The sequence below is a fragment of the Pipistrellus kuhlii genome, unplaced genomic scaffold, assembly GCF_014108245.1.
Source record: "Pipistrellus kuhlii isolate mPipKuh1 unplaced genomic scaffold, mPipKuh1.p scaffold_m20_p_38, whole genome shotgun sequence".
Lineage (NCBI taxonomy): Eukaryota > Metazoa > Chordata > Mammalia > Chiroptera > Vespertilionidae > Pipistrellus > Pipistrellus kuhlii.
In genome coordinates, this window is record NW_023425538.1 from 773,517 (window position 1) to 793,607 (window position 20,091).

At 54.5% G+C, this 20,091-nt stretch overlaps 2 protein-coding genes and 2 long non-coding RNA genes across 21 annotated transcripts in view; 3 read left to right on the top strand and 1 right to left on the bottom strand.

Moving 5' to 3' along the window:
* LIPE (lipase E, hormone sensitive type) lies at positions 1-17,160 on the bottom strand. 3 transcript variants are annotated; one of them, XM_036408134.2, is made up of 10 exons: positions 17,038-17,160; positions 8,051-8,586; positions 5,934-6,024; positions 5,672-5,817; positions 5,304-5,489; positions 4,873-5,167; positions 3,899-4,126; positions 3,494-3,670; positions 1,079-1,506; positions 1-586 (listed from the first exon to the last, which is right to left on the bottom strand). In XM_036408134.2, exons 2-10 carry the CDS (start codon positions 8,564-8,566, stop codon positions 362-364), a joined length of 2,292 nt encoding a protein of 763 aa, XP_036264027.1. In that variant the 5' UTR covers positions 8,567-8,586; positions 17,038-17,160; the 3' UTR covers positions 1-361. The 3 variants fall into 3 exon arrangements, with proteins under 3 accessions (XP_036264027.1, XP_036264025.1, XP_036264026.1); XM_036408132.2 differs by lacking the exon at positions 17,038-17,160 and adding an exon at positions 16,545-17,000; XM_036408133.2 differs by lacking the exon at positions 17,038-17,160 and adding an exon at positions 10,988-11,069.
* The window catches only part of LOC118702294 (carcinoembryonic antigen-related cell adhesion molecule 1), an 813,263-nt gene that overhangs the window by 633,229 nt on the left and 159,943 nt on the right, over positions 1-20,091 (top strand). The gene's annotated exons all lie outside the window — the stretch shown is intronic.
* LOC123651131 lies at positions 12,215-13,489 on the top strand. Its single transcript, XR_006739621.1, has 3 exons — positions 12,215-12,456; positions 12,549-12,632; positions 13,310-13,489. It is a non-coding gene; the product is annotated as an uncharacterized LOC123651131 (long non-coding RNA).
* LOC118702348 overlaps positions 16,332-20,091 on the top strand; it is a 12,985-nt gene continuing 9,225 nt past the window's right edge. Inside the window, exon 1 of the long non-coding RNA XR_004982703.1 lies at positions 16,332-16,463. This is a non-coding gene — a long non-coding RNA (uncharacterized LOC118702348). The remainder of the gene's footprint in view (positions 16,464-20,091) is intronic.

A 20,091-nucleotide genomic window follows, 5' to 3' on the forward strand; every position in this document is an offset into this window, starting at 1 on the left:
AACTAAGTACTTTTATTTACAAACAAAAACAAACCCACCCGCCGGTAAGGCCAGGCCCGCCCCAGCACCGGTGGCAGCGGCGGCGGCAGCAGCAGCAGCAGCAGCGGAAGGCAGTGGTGGTACAGGTCCAGCTGTGACTGGTTTGGGGCGCCCCTTCCTCCAGTCCAGGGTTTCACTCCTGGCCCTCCTTTACCATCCGACTGAAGGCACAGCCCACTCCCTCCCCGGCCCTCCTCCTCCTCCTCCGGAGCGTGTACAGGATTCACTAAGAGGCCGCCAAGGCAGATGGAACAAGAGGCTTTAGTGCCGCCCTCCCCGCCCCGCCTCCCGGTACCGCGTGGGGCCTGGCTGGTCCGGGGGCTCAGACCGGCGCTGCAGGCACGGTGGTGCCAGGCGGAGTGAGGACCAGGCGGATCCGCTCCACACACAGCGCGGCTGCCTGCCGCGTCTCCCGGCACAGCGCCGCCAGGCTCAGGAAGCCGTGCGGCAGGTCCTCCACCACGCGCAGTGTCACGGGCTTGCCCAGGCTGCGCAGCCGCCGCGCGAACATGACGGAGTCATCTAGCATGGGGTCCAGCGCACATGCCTGCGGGACAGTGGGGGTGAGGGACAGTGGGATTGAGGCACAGGGACGCGTGCATGAACTGAGCTAGGGTGTGTGTGTGTGTGTGTGTGTGTGTGTGTGTGTGTGTGTGTAACACGGGGGCAAAGGGGTAGACCGAGGAAGGAGACATGCAGGTCAGAGGAGGGAGAGGTGGAGGGATGGTGGGGAGTTGCAGAATGACCTTAACTGGGCTCCCTGCCCTCTGTCGGCTTCTCCTTCCCCCAGGTCCCACTGTTCCCTTCCCCGACTCTCCAAGCTCTGTGGCTGCCCCACGGCCCCATGGTGGCTAGCAAGATTGCAAAAGAAAACTGCAGCCCTGACTCCCTTCCATTCTTCCATTGCCAGGCGTTCCTTCCTGGGAGCATGGCTGCCCTTGGGGCCAGGCTACTGACCTTTCCCCCTTCCCGGAGCTCTCTTCCACAGGTGCACCTGCATCCCACCCACCCTCCTCACTGCTCCCTGCCTGGCACTCACCACGATGTGTACAGGCGGTAGGGTCTGCAGCATGCTCTCAGGTGCCAGCAGTGGTGACATGAAGGGGTTCTTGGCGATGGGAGACGAGTAGATGGGCATCTGAGTGGGGCCTTGGCTGGAGCGCCTCGGGCGGAAGCCCTTAGGGAAAGTGGCACAAATTCCCCGGCCTTTGTCCAAGGGCTCAGGGCTCAGCTTATCTTGGGCCTCATCCTCTTCTGGTGTATCCTCAGGCCGGAGTAAGAAGTTGACGTCTGAGGGCTTGGAGGGACCAAGTGTCTCAGCTGACAGGGACAGCTCAGAGGTGCCTGAGGTCTCAGAGCTGCTCTTGAGATTCAGGTCATGCAGTGTCAGGTTCTTGAGGGAGTCCGTGCCCTTTGGGTCATCAGGCTGGTCTAGCGCTGCCTCCGACACACTGCGCCGCATAGACTCTGTGAGAGGAGCAGGGTGAGGGGCCGGCTGGGGCTGCAGATGGGCCTAGCTGTGTTGGCTGGGTGTGTGGCTGGCTGGCAGGGAAGGTGTTAGGGAAGGCAGAGAACTCTGGAGGAGGAGTTGCATCCTAGGGCTGTGGAGACCTGGAGTGTTCCCCCAGACACCCTCCTTGGAGGTGGGGGTGGGGGTAGGAACTCAGGTGCCCAGGCTGTAACTTTAAGGAGGAGACAGAAAGAGTTGTGTGGTCCTGGAGGTGGAGTCTTATTCTAGTGTGTGTGTGTGTATGTGTGTGTGTGTGTGGTGACTGGGAAGGTTAAGAGGAAGTCACTTTACCTCTGGGAGTTTCCGTTTCCTCATTTGTACAAAGGGGATAAAAATAATCTTTACCTCATAGGAGGTGCTGAGGATTCAGTGGGATAAGATATTGAAGTCCTGCTGTTTTATTACTAAGCCTGGCACCCTGTTCCAGCAGCCTCCTGGCCCAGCATGAGGCCCAATCATCTTTTGATGGCTGTTTGACACAGAGTATGAATGGATCAAAGTGGACTAAGCCCTGCTTTATTATAACATGGCTTTAAAGGAGGCTAAAGAGGGAGCTAAAAAGAGGCTCAGGGGCATATAAGATTCCCAGGGATCCCACACCTGTAGCCACATGTTCTTTATGTTCTTCAGTTTTATCCCTAGCCTGTGAGTGACAAGGCAACAAGTATCAACCCAAATGATACTACAGATGTGCCCCTGGCCCATATGGTGTGCCCACCTTGGCCTGAGGTCCCTTGATTTTATCAGACCCATGATGCTATTTATCTCTAAGGCCATGGTCTATATTTTTCAGTCTTTATAAGTCCATGGAGGTAAAATGCAAGATATAAAAATAACTGCATAAGAGCTCTGTGACCCAAGGGTCACTGGAACAGAACTACTGACTAGAGTCATAGGGTCCAGCTTAGTCAGGGATGCCAGCATCCTCTAAGAGCACCTACTGTGTTCCATTAGGTATTTTGCTGGGTGTTTGGAATGAATAGATGCATGTAGTCCTTATGAGGCAGACACTTTTATTGTACTCATTTTACAAGGAGCAAAGCAAAGCTCACATCACCCAGCAAGTACCTGGTACAGTGGGGAGTTAGACTGGTGGTATGTCTGCAGGGGGCTCTAGGGGCTGTACCTGTTACCTTTATCCTATAAGAAAAACTCCAATGCTCAATGGTCCATGTGCCTAAATTTCAAATCCCTTTTGGTTTTGTGTGTATTTTTTTGCATCTATTTGACTATCCTAAAAACCAAAACTTAATGTAAAATAAAACAACTAACTGGAATAATGTCCTGAGTATTCATATACTTTTGAATGTGCATTCCTATTACCCAGAAAATACTGTTGATTTGTGAGAGAGAGAAAATGAGTTGAGTTGGTTATGCTTTAAAATCCTTAAAATGTGAAAGGTGAGAAAACATGGATTCCTGGGTGGAAGTGACTTTGGGCTGCCCGGGTGCCCTGTACCCACCCACGGCTGGGAATCTCCTCCTCTTCCCAAGAGCCATCCAGTCTGCTGATCTCCCTGCCCTAGCCTCTCAGGTCAGTTTCTGCAGCGAGGATATTACCCCCATGTGCCTCTGTTAAAAGTCTGGAAAGAATCTAAGAGGGCTGGCCTTCACCCGAGGGCCCTCCTGGGACAGGCCTTCTGAGTTTACTGAGGTCCCTTTCTGGGAAAGGTTGTTTGGAAAGTTAAATCACATAGTTCCTGGGACTGAGATGACCTGGGGGGGGTGGGGCCAGAAACCCTTGAATTTCCAGGCTGTGGACTGTTGTGGAAAATCAAGACTTCCTGGTAGGGAGCGGGACAGATAGTGGGCAGAACCAGGAAGGTGATCTCTGCTTCCTTGAGGGCCTCAGGGCACAGCTTCTTTCCACCCTCAGATCTTGTGGTGTGCCAGGCTGTCCCTCCTGGGCAAGCTGGATGGGTGTGTGGGGAGGGATTCATTTACCTGCTATGGGCACTGAGTCTCGGGGGGACTTGCGCCCACTCAGCTCCAGGAAGGAGTTGAGCCACGAGGAAGCTCCCAGACGGAGGTCCCGGAAGAGCAGGGCTGTGTCCCGCTGAACCAGCCCCATCATGCCCAGTGCCTTCCGGTCTGAGGTGGAGTCCTCCTCTGTCTCCCCACCTGTGGAGTGTATGGGGGGTAGGGTTGATCTCTTCTCTTTCTGGATCCAGTCTCAACCCAGAGCTTTAGGAATCTATGGCTCCGGGAACACAGGAATAGCTGATGGCTTCAGTAGGAGCCTTCGATTCCTGTCCTCAGCCTCTCCTCAGACCCAGGAGACAGGGCTGTAGCCCCTGCCCTGTAGGCCCTGGGCATCCTGCCCCCCCAGGTCCCAGCGCTGGGCCTTACCAGCATAGGCACTGACACACTTGGAAAGCACGCTGAGGGGCAGCAGGGGGTCCATGAGGCTCAGAAGGCGGGAGGGAGAGGCGCTGGGCTGCAGCATTGTGGCTGGATAGGCTGCCATGATGCCGTCTGGCACCCGCACCCCGTAGGCTGCTGCCCGAAGGGAGACAGTGAAGCAGAGGTTCCCGCCTGCACTGTCCCCTGCGAGGCATATCCGCTCGGCCGTTGAGCCTGGTTTGGAGAGGGGCTTGGTCAAGCCTGGCAGGGAGGAATACCGCTCTGGTCCAGGAGCATTGGGCTCTCAGAGCGGGCGTGTGTGTGTGTGTGTGTGTGTGTGTGTGTGTGTGTGTGTGCATGCACAACCTTAAGGTCAGAGACTGGTAAACAGAGGCAGGGATTTGGACCTATTTGGAGGATAGTGACCAGAGAATCAGGCCAACTCAGGACATGGAGAGGCCTGGACAGATCAGGAGGCTGTGAGGAAGCTTGGGAGGCTGGAAGCAAAGTGGGGGTGTGAGAGGGGGAGGGGGAGGGAGGGGCATCTGAGGCCAGGAAATGGAAGCCAGAGTTCAGGTTGACAAGGGGCCATGGGCTCTGTGTCATGGGCACAGTCCCATCCTGCCCTGTGCCTCCCAAAATGTCGGAAGTGGAATATCAGAGGAGCTGGAAGAATGGGCTGGAGACATGGGAAACAGGAAAGAAAAGGTTGGAGGAGATTACCACGGGGGGAGCTGAGGGGATGGAGTATCAGGGCTGGAGTGGGGAGGAGGCAGTGGTTGATGGGAAGTTGGGTGAGCAGTGGGGCAATGGGGAGAGTGCTGAGGCAGAGATGGAGGAGTGGGCAGTGGGGGGCGGCCAGGTGGAAGGGGAGGCAGGGGGTGAAGACTAAGGCTTGAGAAACAAGGTGGCTCACTCCCCTGTGGTGTGGGCTGCGGGCTGAAGCAGGCTGGGGCAGGAGCAGCGAGGGCTGGGCTCACCGAGCAGGGCGCAGTTCTTGATGGCCCAGCAGTAGGCATAGAAGCACTCCTCCAGCGCGCGGGGGAAGGGAGCCTCTGGGGCCAGGGAGTAGTCGATGGAGAGGATGGGGACGCCCAGCTCCTGGGCCCAGGTCTTGAGGTAGGGCTCGTGGGACTTGGAAGTCTGGGCCACAAAGCCACCACCGTGGAAATGCACAATCAGGTACTGAGAGCGGGGTGCCTGCTGTGGGCGTGGCCAAAGCTCCAGGGTCCGAGGACCCTCAGACTTCACCAGGCTGCTGAGCTCCTCACTGTCCTGGGGGGGGAGGGAGGAGGAGGAGGGTGAAGCTGGGGCAGCCTGCCTAGGCCTCCACCCACCAAGGGATGTACTCAGAGAGACAGGAGGGTGCTCCTTGCTCTGTACCTGTTCCTGGCTGAGGCAGGGGCCCTACCTGTCCTTCACGAAGGTCATAGGAGATGAGCCTGACGAGGACTGGTGCAGGGCCCATGTGGGCTGAGGGGGGTGGGATGGTGACTGTAAGTTTGGGGTCCGTAGTCAGTGGCATTTCAAAGGCCTCCGGTGGCAGGCTGAGCAGGCGGCTTACCCTCACGGTGACCGATGCCATGTTTGCTAGAGACTGGTGAGAGGAAACAGAAAGGGCACTGGGATGGGCAGCTTGAACCTCCAGTTATTCCCTTAGGTGCCATCCCTGGGCCTGGAGCCCTGCAGAGACCTGATGTGGCCTGGAATGAGCCTCTGGGGCTCTGTGTCCCCTTCTGGTAACAGGTTAGGTAGGGCCCTATCAGGCCCCATGCTCACCGATAGCACTTCGATCTCAGTGATATTCCAAAAGGCTTTCCAGAAGTGCACATCCAGGTTCTGAGTGATTCGCTCAAACTCAGCCCCACGCAGCTCTGGGTCGATAGCAAAGCGGCCACTGGTGAAGAGGGAGCTGGCGGTCACACCTGGGGGTCGGGAGGGTGTCAGGAGGCCCAGGCAGGTCAGGCTATAGGGGCAGGGATAGGGAGGGGGGAGGGAAGGCAGGGGTGGTACAGGCAGGGCCCGCCTGGCCAGGACTCACTGAGGCCGGATTCGTTGCGTTTGTAGTGCTCCCCAAAGGACACCAGCCCGATGGAGAGGGTCTGCAGGAATGGCCTGATGGCGGGCGTGAACTGTGGAGAGATGCTGCTGTGTCACTCACTGCCCAGGAGAGGGATTAGGGACAGGGAGGAGTGAGTGGCAGAATAGTCATTTAACAAACATTTACTGAGCTCCTACTGTGTGCAGGCACTGCTCTAGGCACATGCCATATAATGTCAACTAATGACTAATGCTTTGAAAGACAATAGGTGGAGGGGGCATAGAATGATGACTAGGGGTTAGGCTACTGAGATGGTCTCCAGGAGGGACTTGAAGAGGGACCCAAATGAAGTGAAGGAAGGCTGTTCCTTGCAGAGAGCACAGTAAGTGCAAAGGCTTTGAGGCGGGCCTTGCTCAGCGTGGATAAAGAAACCTGGGGCCATTGTGGCTGGAGCAGGTGACTGGGGGTGGGGAGGGCCAGGGTGAGAGGTCAAAGAAGCAAAGTGGGTTCACACAGGGCCTGAGAAATTTAGATTTATTCCAGATGTGGGTGGAGCCACTGGAGAATTGTGAACTGGGAATAAGATGATGTAGATTTCCTGAAAGTCAGTGAGGATAGAGATGAGGTGTGGACAGCAATGGGGATCAGTTACAGGTCAACAGGAAGACAGATGGGAGATGGTCAAAGCTAGGGCCAGAGATCTTGAGGCAGAAGGACAGCCAAAGGGGAGACAGTACCTGGAGAGAAGCCAGGCAGCTTAGGGAACACAGAGGATGGGGAGACAAGATCAGAGGGAAAAAAGCCACAGGAGGTGGGCACAGACCAGCAGGACTCTTCTGTTCATTCAGCAAATACTGAGCGCTAGGCACTGGGCTGGAGCAGGGGCTGAGCAAGACTCAGATAAGGAAGACCTCTGCTCTCTTGGGGCTGATATTTTACAGGGGGAGGCTGTCTTGCAACAGTTGGGCCCTCAGAGTAGCTGCCAGGCTGGGCCCTCCCCCTGGCTGAGGGCCCAGTAGGCCAGAGAGCACAGGGGTGCCTAGCCACTGTGGCTGGTTGCTGGCTCGTGACTTGAAGGTCATGGCCAGGACATAGGGAGGAGCTGGCTGGCCCAGCTGGGCTGATCAATATTTGTGGGTTCAGCTTAGGTGAGGGGGAGTTCCCAGGAACACTCAGGCTGGGTCACTGAAGATGGACTGTCCCGCAGGGAAATAGGGAATGGTGGGTGGGATAGAGGCTGAGAAACTGCTAATCTCAGCTATCACTAAGTGGGGGGAGGCTAGGAGAGGGTCTGAAAGGGGCTATAGATACTCCTGGTGAGGTTCCCTGACGTGGCCGGGGGACTAGGGGATCTGGCACTGACCCCAGGGAGGGGCAATTGGGTTTCTGCTCTGAGCCTGCTGCCCCAAAGGTCCCCCGATTCTCTGAGTCCACAAACTACTTTTCCTGTGAATTGGAAGGCCTCCTTGCTGCCTCCCTCTTAGTGCCGAGATGAGCTGTGTCTCCATGAGCGTGGTTTGGGGTGAGCAGAGGGGAGAAGGCCTGCAGTGGGCAGAAGTCAAAGTCCTAGTTCAGGGAGGAGAGGGGTTGAGACCAGGTTTTCCTGTCACCAACTTAGATCTGCTCCTTGGCCCTACCCTAAGTCTGAAAATCCTGATTCTACATCTCCTTAGGTGAGTCCAAAAGCCTAGGCAGACCTGGGTACAGTTGAACCTCCGTAAAATGGGGCTCAAACCCCTCCTCCTCCCTTTCAGGCGTCCAGTGATGCACTTACAAACAGGCCTTTGAAAACAATACTGACTATCCTCTTGGGGGTCTCAAATGATCTCAGGTAACATAAAAGAGTGAATGGATCTCCTGAGTATAGGGCCATGGAGAACAGTGGGGAACCTGGTGCAAAAGCTATGCAAATGAAAGGTTTCTTGCTACATGGTGGATGCAGCTGGGGGCCACATGTTTGAGTTCCTGGTGTAGCTCTCTCTGGGCCCCAGACAGCTTCCCTTTCTGTTCCCGCAGTTTCCTGAACCCATGACCCTTGTGGTTATTCTACACTATTGGGCCCGGTTAGGGCCACCAGTTGCCTTCACCGTGGGCCCAGGGTAAGGCAGGGGGCTCACCTGAAAGCCCAGGCAGCGGCCGTAGAAACAGCCCTTGTGCAGGGTGACATACTCGCGCAGGAAGTCTGAGGTGAGTCCTTCGTCGCCTTCGAAGAAGAGCCCCCCTGGCCGGTTGGTGGCCAGCAGGCGCTGGGCGTAGTAGGTCAGAGCTCGGAGCTGGGTGAGGGCGGCCAGGTAGGCCTCGAGTTCAGCCAGGTTGTGGCTGGTGCGGAAGAAGATGCTGCGGCGGTTGGAGGCCACGTAGCGGGATTTGTGCAGCAGGTGCGCCATGCAGCAGCGGGCGGTGTGCACCAGGCTGCGGTACCCGTTGGCCGGCGTCTCTGCATCCAGGTCAAAGAGGTGCGCCACCCCCAGCAGGCGGCCCAGGGCTGGCTCCAGCCCTAGCGCCTGCTCCCGAACACCTGCAAAGACACTGGACAGCCGCCGCGCTGTTTCCCCAGGACCCTGGCTGGAGAAGAAGGCCATGTTGTCCTCTGCCAGAGTCACCAGCGACTGTGTCATCGTGCGTAAATCCATGTTGTGTATGAGCTGCAAGGCTGGGGGCAGTGGAGAGGTTCGTTAAGCAGGGTTGGATCACACCTTGCTCATCGGGGGCCTATCCCCTTCCTCCCTCAGATACACACATCAGAACCCAGCCTCCTCCTTTATGCCCAACCGTGGAGCCTAGGTACCCAGACCTTTTCCTCCTCAAGAGCCAGGAGTTCAAACCCAAGGCTTTGACCTTCCCCGGGTGTCCTTGATCTCCCCTGTTGGTTCCCTTGCTCCATTATCTCCTACATCCGAGAGCCTTCCTACCCCTATTTTCTTTCAGGGACCTAAGAGTTCATGCTTCTGTCTCCATTTACTGTCCTTGATCCAGGACTCCTAGTTCTGTCTGGACTCCAGCTGGTCCCCTCTCCCAGGACCCAGGATTGTAGGCCCTCCTACCTCCTCAGGCCCAAGGCATCACCCACAGGCTCTTTCCCCCCACCAGTATTTGGGAGAGTTTATCTCTTAGCCCACCCATTCCCATTCACCTGGTGGTGTCCCAGGATCCTGGTCCCAATTCTCTTCCTGAACCAAGGAGTTCATCATTCTAGCCTTACTTAAAACTGGAGTCACTCTTGCCCTTTCCTGGCCCCTCAAGTCTGGCTGTGGAACCTCCCCTCCCCCCAAACTCCAGCTCCCTTCCTGTTCCTCTGTGCAATCCCAAAACTCCACCTCACTCCTCTCCCAGCTGGACACTCTGGCCTTTGGGCCTGTCCACTCCGCTTAGATTGCACGGGCCAGCTCTGCTCTCTGCCTGGAATAACAGTACTCATACTCATTGCTACCACTGACCTTGAGTTCACTCTGTGCCAGATCCTGTGTTAAGAGCGTTGTGTGTGTTTTTGTTCATTTGCCCTTGTTAACTGAGACACAGACAGCCTCAGTTTACGTTTCAGCTATTAGTGTTAGCATCCCATTATACAGGAGAGGAAACGAGGCATAGAGGTGTTAAGGAGCTGAAGGTTTCATTAAAAATGGTAGAGCCCCAGCTGGTTTGGCTCAATGGATAGAGCATCCACCTGCGGACTGAAGGGTCCGGGGTTCAATTACAGTCAAGAGCATATGTCTGGGTTGTGGGCTTAATTCCCAGGAGGCAGCCAATCAATGATTCTCTCTCATCATTGATGTTCCTCTCTGAAATCAATCAAAATATATTTTAAAAAAATGGTAGATCCGCCAAAACCGGTTTGGCTCAGTGGAAGAGCGTGGGTCTGCGGACTGAAAGGTCGCAGGTTCGATTCCGGTCAGGGGCATGTACCTTGGTTGTGGGCACGTCCCCCTTTGGGGGTGTGCAGGAGGCAGCTGATCAATGTTTCTCTCTCATCGATGTTTCTAGCTCTCTATCCCTCTCCCTTCCTTTCTGTAAAAAAAAATCAATAAAATATTAAAATAAATAAATAAATAAGTAAAATAAAATGTCTGCTTGGCTTAAAAAAAAAAAAAAAAGGTAGATCCCTGGCTGGTTTTGTTTAGTGGTTTGAGTGTTGGCTTGTAGACTGAGGGTCCAGGGTTCAATTCTCAGTCAAGGGCACTCAGAGGACCATAAGAACTGCTTCACACAGGCAGTTTGAAAATAAAGTTCCAGAGAAACAAAAGCTATTTCAGGAGGATAATGGAATTCCAGTGCATCTAAAGGGTGGGGTAGCTGATGCCTTCCTGTATAGAGCTAGCATGAGTCTTACAGTTGGTGGAACAACTTATGCCGTATATCAGCTGGCTAAGGCTTCACTTCCCAAGAAGCAGGGTTGATTTTAGTTACCCTCCCAGCAATCAGTTGGTTCAATTTCATTCAGTAAGCTGATAAATAACTGAGTTTTTCTTTAGGGATCATTATTTATTGACTTGTACTAACTGCAACCAATAAAGCAGTCTTTACCATGAAGAAGAAAAAAAAAGGTAAAGCACCCTGGCCTGGTAGCTCATTGGTTAGAGCATTATCCCCATATGCCAAGATTGCAGGTTCGATTCCCTGGTCAAGGCACATACAAGAAGCAACCAATGAATGAATAAATAAGTGGAGCAACAAATCGAATTTCTATCTCTCCCCCTTCCTTTCTATCTAAAAAACAAACAAAACCCAAACAACCAAACAAAAAACAGACATACATAAAAGCGGTGAGCGGAACTAAAACACAGATCCAGATCCATGCCTCCCTCCTGGTGCTCTGGGGGCTGGGCTTCTAGCTCTGGCCCTCGGAAACTGGACTAGGCCTGACTCCTCACACTTGAGGGTCCTCCTTGATAGGGATGCCCTCGGCGTCAGAGACTCTTCCTTCCTGCTGCCCACCCAGCACCTTGCTTCGCTTCTGCTCCCAGAAGGTGTCTGCTCTCCCTTCCAGGCCCTCGGGTTTCCAGGGGCCATTCCAGTTTCTCAGGGCCATTCTGTTGCTCAGCTGGCTGTGCACTCACCCCTCTAGGCCTCTTCAGAGCTTCTCCGAGAGCAGGACTGCTGGACTGTGGGACTGCGGCTGGTGCCAGTAGCAGCCTGGGGCGATAAACCCGGGGAGGGGCCCAGCCTGCCCAGGGTGTGGCCACCGATCCACCTCCCAACCCACAGGGGACAGTGAGAACCACGTGCTGTAAACAGAGCATGGAGCCCAACTCCCTGCCCCCCTGTCAGCTCCCAGCTCCAGTTCAACTCTGCTTTAGAACCTCCAGGAGTACCCAGCCCCCCTCCTCCCTCAGACCCAGGAGTCCAGTCCCCTTGCTTTCTCCTCCCTCAGACCAGGAATCCAGGCTCCCAGTCCCCTTTGGACCCAGTTGTCTTAGACCTCGTCCTGAACAAACTGTCCCCTCTCACCCAGCCGGGCTGCCCTCCCTCTCTCCAGGGTGGAATCAGGGAGCAAAGGCCCCATGATCTCAGCTCCTGACACTCCCATCCCCCCAGGCTGGCCCTGGCAGAGCCAGCCCCAGCTGCTGGGGAAAGAGAGGGTAGCCAGCCCTGCCTGACCCTCCTGGGAGGACAAAAGCAGATTATAGGTATTTCCAAGCCCAGCTAGGGCCTGAGCCACAGGTCCTATTGTGTGGTGTTCTCACACTGGCATCCTGTACCTGCCACTTAGCCACTTAGCAGCACATCCTGCTGTGCCCGTTCTGTCTGCCTCATGTGGGGAAAACAAGGCTGAGAGACACAAGCTTCTTGCCTGGCCAGCTCTTTCTTGCCCTTCAGTCCTTAGCTTGTCATCTCCTTGAAGAAGCATTCCCTAACTGCTCATCTCTAAAGGAGCTATGCCACCCAGCACTACTTTCTGCCAACATACTTAAATTGTTCTTCCTAGAACTTTACACATTTGTAATTATACATTTGTTTGTTTACATGTGTATTATTTGTCTGTACCCAGGGGCAGAATCAGGATTTAGAGCGGTGAAGCTTATAAGAACTATGAAACTTACATGTGTGGAAGAGGGGTGTTTAGGAAAAGGAATATAAAATCACAAATACAAAATTAGGTACAGGATCTTGGAGGGGAATAGGCAAATGAGAGGCCCTGAAGTCTTGGCTGGAGGTGAATCCTTTCTCTTCCCCTTAAATACCCATCCCCATGAGGACAGGCCCATCATGGGGCCTAGCACATAGGAGGCGCCCAGCAAATATCTGAAGAAGGAAGAAAGCCCAGTGGAAGGGAGAAGGGGATGGATGGGAGCTTGGGAGTTGACTACCCCTCCCCAGGGCAGACAAGATGGACAGACAGAGGCCTCTGGAGGCAACTCTAAGCTTGGTGGTTGTGTCAAGGGAACACTGGCCCAAACTACTCACCAGGTGGTCCTGGATGAGCCTGCATTTCTCATCTGGAAATTGCACTTGGCCATCCTGCCTGCCGTCTGGGCAGCCTGTTCTACAGCTGTCTGTCTGGTGGTTCTCACATGGCCTCACCAAGGTATGTACCGGGTCATTTTCCTCTGTGGTGCCAAATGCTAGCATACTAATTAATTGACTATTTATGTGTTTGCTTTTTGTCTCTCTCATCAGTTTATAAGCTCCCTGATGGCAGGGACTTTGTTTTATTGCTGTACCAAACCCCTTGCACAGTGCCTGGAGCGTGGCCAGCGTGTGGTATTTATTGCCTAACAGGCTGTGGTTTCCCACTTTATAAACCCACTGTTATTTACTTCCCTCCATGCGCTAAGGGCTCTTTATTGAAGATGAGGGCAGAGGAGACCTGGACAGAACAGGAACTTGCACAAAGCAGTGGCGAACAGGCTGGATCCCAGGCCTTCATGATTCTAGGGCTCTGCCCTTCGCCCTGCTCTAGGCAGCTCCCTGGGGGCTAGGCTGGGTGGAACTGGCAGGAAGGGATGTTGAGATTGCCAGAAACTCGCCAAGAATCCCAGGCATAGGGCACTGGGATAGGGGCAGGCCCACCAGGGCCATGGGCGAGGACTGGGACAGAGGTAGGGCTGAAGGGTCCTGTTGTCTGGGCACCAGCCCTTTGCCCTAGAGAGCCACGGGGCAGCTGAATCAGGCCTGGATTTTGGCCCCTGGGGACTGAGCAGGGCAATGGGGGAAAGAAGTGCGGGGAGGATGGAGGAAGGGCGCGGTCTGGGGCCTGGGAAGACTAAGGGTTTCTGCATGGGGTATGCCTGGGTACAAGTGAAGAAGGGGGGCCAGTGAGTGTAGCCAGTTTCCCCGAGTGTTCCCCTCAGAGCAAACAGTATTCTAAGGACTGACTGTCGTGAGCCAGGCACTGATGTTTGTGCTTTTTATGAAGTAACTCATTTTATCCTCCCCAGGATGCATGAGGAAGGACTGCTATCACCCCTTTTGGCAGATGAGAAACCAGACCTGGAGAGGTGGCATGCTGCCCAAGGTCACAGAACCAGCAAGGATAGTGGATCTGAGTGTTGTTCCTTCTCTCTGTCATGTCTCAGGTGTGTGCTTTCTGGGTGGTCGGGTGTGAGTGTGTCTGAGGTTCACATGCATGTATGTACATACATAGGTTAGGGTCATGGCTATTATTTGTCCTGGCCTTTGGTTATGTTGACATTTTTTCTCAATCTGTGCGTTTTTGTTTCTTGGTGTATCTGAAGGCATGTTTTTATGCATGTGTCACAGTCCACATGTGTTCTTCTCAGCCCGTGAGAGAGACTGTGTGGGCCTGCGTATGTATGCGTATAGATATCCTATATAATAAAAGCATAATATACAAATTGACCGAATGGCAGAACCAGTCGCTATGACACACAATGACCACTAGGGGGCAGACTCTCAATGCAGGAGCTGCCCCCTGGTGGTCAGTGCACTCCCACAGGAGGAGTGGCACTCAGCCAGAAGCCGGGCTCAAGACTGATGAACACAGTGTTAGTGGTGGGAGCCTCTCCTGCCTCCACTGCAGGTGGACAGTAGAAGCAAGGGGCCCCAGATTGTGAGAGCCCCTGACTGTGAGAGAGATGTCTGACTGCCTAAGCTAGCAGGCGGACATCCCCTGAAGGGTCCCAGACTGTGAGAGGGTGCAGGCCAGGCTGAGGGACCCCTCCCCCTGCCCAGTGCACAAATCTTATGCATCAGTCCTATAGTATATAGATATTTGTGCATATCCTAGTATGTGTGTATGTATGTGTGTGTGGCGAAAGCATCACTCCCCATTTGCTCAAGCCAGAACCCAGGGAATCATCCTGGCCGTTTCCTATCCCCATCTAATCCATCATGAAGTCCTTTCCACTCTGCCCCCTAGAACCCTCTGGAACCTGATCCTTCTCCCACCCCGACTGCTCCCATATCTGGATAACTGTAACTCATTACAGTCTCTGATTTTGCCCCTTCCAGTCTTTGCTCCACATAGCAGCCAGGCTCTTTCTAAAATACGCTCCCAACTCTCAAAAGCCCAACCCTTCCTCTCAGGAAAAAGCTCCACATCCTGGACATGGTCTCCTAAAGTAGAGACCATCTGGGCCCCGTGCCTGCCCTGCCTTTCTTCCTCCCCTCCCTTGATGAGCTCCCTCTGTGCTGTAATGTGCTGCTTTCTTGGGTCTCAGGGTTTCTGGCCATTCTGTCCCCTCTGTCCTCCCTGCCCCCTTGCTCAAGCAGCCATCCTTGGGTCCAATGTCACCTTCTTGGGAAGCCTCTCTCTTACATTATCTCAGGAATTTCCCTCTTGTATACATCAGTTTATATCTGGCTTGTGAGATTATTTGATTAATGTCTGCATCTACAGCTCCAATGTGTCTGCCTTACCTCCAAGAGCCCAGGCCTGGCCTAAATAAGTGTTCAGTGAATGTCTGATGAACAAATTATGGTTGGGACGCACAGCAATTTTGAGCTAACATTAATTTTAACTAATTTTGAGTGAATCATTCCCCACTCCCTGCCCTCAGGAGGCTGGGGGCAGCTATTTCTCTGCCCTCACTGACCAGATAAGAAAACCCAGGTGACCTTGCTCCCTCAGAGTCTCAGTGTCACCAATTGGGAAATAAGGTGCTCATAATGACACTATTGTCATCAGGTTACTGGCAAGATCAAATTGATGACTAGAACTGCACCAGCCAGCCTGGATGCCCTTGGGGCAGGGGTGGGGAATGATTCACCCAACTGAGACCTGGCACCAGGGCAGGACCTCAGGAAATGAGAGGCAAATCTCAGAGCTTGGGGGAATGAACCTTTGTGAGTAGGCGGGCCCACGGATTTGTGAGGACTGGCTCAGCCCCGTGCAGGAAGTCCTGCCCAAGAGGATTCTGACTCTCCATGACGATCCCAATGCAACACGATGATTATTGTCCCAGGGTTACACTTCACACATTCCTTTACTTATTAATTCAGTAAGTATTTAAGTGTTTATGTGCCTGGCATAGCAGGCTCTAGACATGCAAGGTAAACAAGGCAGACAAAACTCCACTCTTAGGGAGCTTGCTAGCTAATGGGGGGGGGGGGAGGAACTGCGTTCATTCAAACCTCACAACAGCCCTACAAGTCAGGCACCCTTATTATATCCAAAAAGTTGAGGCAGGGAAGGAAGGAGCCCATTGCCCAGTGTACCACAGGATATAGCCTGAAGAACCAGTGCCCATGTTTAACCATGGTCTATTGACTGCCTCTGGGCACTCTGCCCTGCTTGTGATCCTGTTTTGCTGATAGTCAATGCCCTGGGGCAACAGTCCGACCCGTCAGAGCCTGCATGTGCCTCTGGGGCCAATTCCAGTTCTATCCTTGACAGGGACGTACAATGAAGAGTTTGGGGTCTCTGGGGCCCAGGGACTAAGCCAGTTTCTTGTCTACACAGGAACTTTCTACAATCATTTGGATTGACAAATATTCAAAACTGAGCAAGGAATTTTGGCCAGCCCCTGCCCATCTTCGTTGGACTGTCTTTCAGTTAATAATGTGGCACCCTAGGAACCCAGGTGACAGACCTCCCTTCTCCTGAGGGAGAGTGTGGCAGTCAGAAACCAACCCAGGAACCCCTAGTCCTAGAAGGAGTGGGGATCAGGAAGTTAGGCCCCAGGGAAAGGGGGCTGCAGCAAGCAGGTGAACTGACAGGAAATGGATGGAATGAATGAAGGCTGGGAGTACACGTCTGGCATCTCCCTCTCTGGGGCACCTTTCCCACTACCTTTCTTTGACTCACTCCCAAACTTCCTCTTTGGGCAACAGCTTATAAACTTCTTCCTTACTATCCTCTCAAGAGTGCCTGAGACCTGAAAATCTCAGGCGCTCCTACCACTTCCCAGGTGGGAAACACTGAGGGCAGGAGTTGCCTACGGTCACACAGCTAGTACGGAGCCGGAGCGGGAACTCGGGCCCAGAAGACTCGCATTCGGGACTCTCCTGCCAAGACAGCGGTGGAGCGTCCCGTAGTCTCTGCGCAAGGGGTATATTCCGCTCCCAGCATCTCCGCACTCCCCCGCAGGGCAGCAATGGGCCAGTCCACGGACTCCCCTACTTCTTGAGGTGGTGGGTCAGTCCACTCAGTCCTAGTTCCCCGCAGGATGTCCAAGGTTCCTTCCGGGCTGTGGCCGGCCCCCACGTGCTCACCTTTGGCCTTGACTTTTCGCCATTCCCGGCGGCTCTGCCTCTTGGATCTCTCTTTGTCATTCTTCGAGGCCGGCTCCCAAGGGGCCCCGGCAGGCCCCGCTTCCCCCGCTGACTCCATTAATTCTCCTCAGTTCCCCGCGGGGACCAATTCCAAGCCCCACGCCCCACTCCGAGGGCCAATCCCTATCACACAACCCCGCCAGGCCCCCATACCACCCAATCCCGGGCTTGCTCCGCCTTGGGTCCCGCCCCCTGCACTATCCGGGCCTCACCCCACCGCCGGGCCCCGCCCCCAGCGGCCGGGACCTAAGGACTGGCCCCGCCCCCTCGTACGCATCAAGGATCCGCGACAGACAAAAATGCAGCCCTGGAGGCGGCGCAGCGCGCCCTTCTTCAGTCAGGACTAGCTAGCGGGGAGTCTCACGGTGGTCTCCCTAGCACGGGAGCCTCGATCTTATCACACGTAGGTTCTCAGCTTTGCCCTCCCACTCACCTTCCCATGTGGGGATCCCTTAGAACGCCACCCAGCCCGCCCGCTCGCGGGGACAGCGAGGCGCCGCGGAGCCTACTCTTGAGGACTGGGGGCGGGCCAGGTCCTCGGGCAACTCAAAGTCGGGGCGGGACGCCAGCGCTGGAGGCGGACTCTGCCTGCGAGCCATTGGAGGAGGAAGCCCCTCCTTCTCCCCGCCCCCTGCCTCCTAGGTTTCTTGTTGCTCCATCTCTCAAGGTTCCTTTCTCTACCTCAGGGGTCCTCAAACTTTTTAAAGTGGGGGCCAGATCACGGTCCCTCAGAGAGCTGGAGGGCCGGACTATATGAACTGGAGGGCCGGACTATAGTATTGGGTCGGCAACTAAGTAATTGCGGGCATCACACATATATGGCTTCAGTTGAATTTTTAGGTTTGCAGACGTAGTACAAATGTAAAACACATTTTGTTATTTGATAGTTGGCTATTCAGCTGTTAATCAGTTCCATGAAAAAATTGTCTTTGATTTTCTTTAAAAAACCCGCAATTACTTAGTTGCCGACCCAATACTAATTCCTACTGTAACACCTCGGCTGCGCTCACTGCCCAAAAAACCTGGTGGGCCGGATCAGACTCCTCTGCGGGCCGCATGTGGCCCGCGGGCCGTAGTTTGAAGACCCCTGCTCTACCTTCTCTTCTCCGTCAGGAATGAGAGGGAGAAGCAAGGAGAGGACTAGGCGCCTGCGTAGTAGCCCCAAGACGCCCCGGGGGCAGGGAGGGGCGGCGGCTGGAGAGGCGCGCGCCCGGAAAAAGGCGGGAAACAGTGGCGGCTCGAGGCTCCCGCATGCGCACACACTCAACGGCGCTTGGGCGCTTCAGGAGAGGCGGCCTGGTCGCTCCGGCGGCTTGGGGGCCTCAGAGACACAACTCTTCACCCTCAGCACCGGAAAGACGCCTGGAACCCTCTCTCCCTCTCTTTCCATCCCACCCCTCCTTCCCACCCTCCTAAGGCCTACCACCAGCCTTGGCAATGACACCAATTACCCTCTCATCTCTGAGAGGGACAAGCCAGTCCCCCTTCCCCCTCCCCCCGCCGCGCGCGTGTGTGTGTGTGTGTGTGTGTGTGTGTGTGTGTGTGTGTGTTTAGGCCTGTGGGCTGGGCCACCAGTGCCCGTGCCGCCCTCAGCTTCTGGAGTGGGACTGCAAGTTTCCCTGCTCCGGCTACTTCAATAAACAACCCCTCATTCCGGGGAGAAAACCTGATGCCTGCTTCTGCCTGGCAGGGCTTTGGAGCCTAGAGAATGGGAAGGGGAGATACACCCTCCTCCCTCCTCGCACTGCTTCAGAGGAGGGGAGGGCAGGCAGCCATCACTCTCCCCTCCACTACCCCCAATTCTGCCTTCCTCTTGCCCCAACCTTGTCTGGGACTTGGCAGACCCCAGCTCCTCTCCTAGGCTCTCCCTTCCAGAACACAACCCATAAGGCCTTCAGGCCTGGCTGGACTGGGACTTCTCTGGGGGGCCAGCCTGGGAAGGAGAGCAAGTGTCCTGATGCGGAGGGAAGATCCGACAGCTCAAGGATGGCTAAGGCACAGACGGGGGCCTCGTCGGGATGGAAACTCCCTGAGGGTAAGGCGCCCCATTCAGCCTGTGTCTCTGGTGCACACTCCAGTGTTTGCCCCCAGATTGTGCTTCAGTGGGTTTGGGGAGGGATGGATGAATACTGGCAGGCTTCGTAGTTGTTCTGGCCCCTAGCTCAGGACCTTTTCACACTTTGATTTGCCTCAAATCCTTGGAAGAAAGGCAGACTCCTTGGCTTTGAATCCTAGCCTGACTTCCTACTGCCACCCCCTCGTGTCAGATCCTTTACATCTCAAGGCCTCGGCTTCCTCATCTATCAAATGGGGCTGTTGATCTTTGTTTCACAGAACCTTTGAGGAATCACCTGAGCTGACCTGAGATAGGCAGCTCCTAGTTGTTTTTTTTCTATTTAAAAAATGTTTTAAATTATAGGGTAAAGGAAGGGTGTGTGGAGTTTGGGAGTGAGGAAGCTAAAGGTGACATGCTGGGGGAAGGGACGAGGGAAGGGAAAGGCACTGGCTTGCTCCCGGGATAGAGGGTCCCAGTACTTCTTGACTGAATGAATAACCATCCCTAGGAGACTCTCATCTAAGCGCAACTCACCCGAGTCCCAGGAGTGTCTGTGATTCTGGTTGCTGGTTTGCGTGCCCTGGGCTGATGTCCCACCACTTCCTGACATCTCTTCATAACCAGGCTTCTCCTTGGGGTCCAACTTCATCCCCTGGCTCATTGTTCCATCCTTCATGGCTGGTGAATCGGTCTCAAAAAATGGATACCCCGATTCTGATTCTGAGTCAAAATCTGTGATCCACTCAAGAAATGTCTTCCACTCGGAGGCTGGCCTCTGTATGGATAGTTCATGAAGTTTTGATAGAAATCCCCACTCGGTCAAAGATCCCTGCTGGGTTTTGTCTGGGGCCGTTTGCTGGCCTGTATGGTCTGACTGTCCTGCTTTTTCTTGGGACATAGATTCAGTTTGGGAAGGAGGTGTTGATCCAGCTTCTTGTTGTGCTAGAGATGGCTCTGGTGGGCCAGGTGCTGGATGAGCCACATATTCCTCTTCCAATTCTGGCTCCTGTTGAGATGTAGATTCTTTTTCTGTCCCAGGTCCTGGCTGTGAGGCAGCTCCCTCTGGAGTGAAGGGCACCTTTTGGGTGGGAGGTGATTGCTGTGGTGCAGGTTCCTGTGTGGCAAGGATTTCTTGCTGTAAAGCAGATTTTTGTTGGGCTCTAGTTTCTTGCTGGGATTCAGCTTCATGTTGGGCAAGGGACTCCTGCTGAGTGAGGGGTCTTTGCTGGGAAGCAGGCTCCTGCTGGGTATTGGGTCCCTGCTGAGTCTTAGATGCTGGCTGTGCTGTGGGTGTCTTTTCTGGGTCAGGCTCTGGCTGGGTGATAGGTATCTGGTGTGGTTCAGGTTCCCAGTCAGGTTTAGATACTGACTTAGGACCTGGATCCACTGTTGTTAATTCCATCATGGGAGATGTGGTTCTCCCAGGCTTCA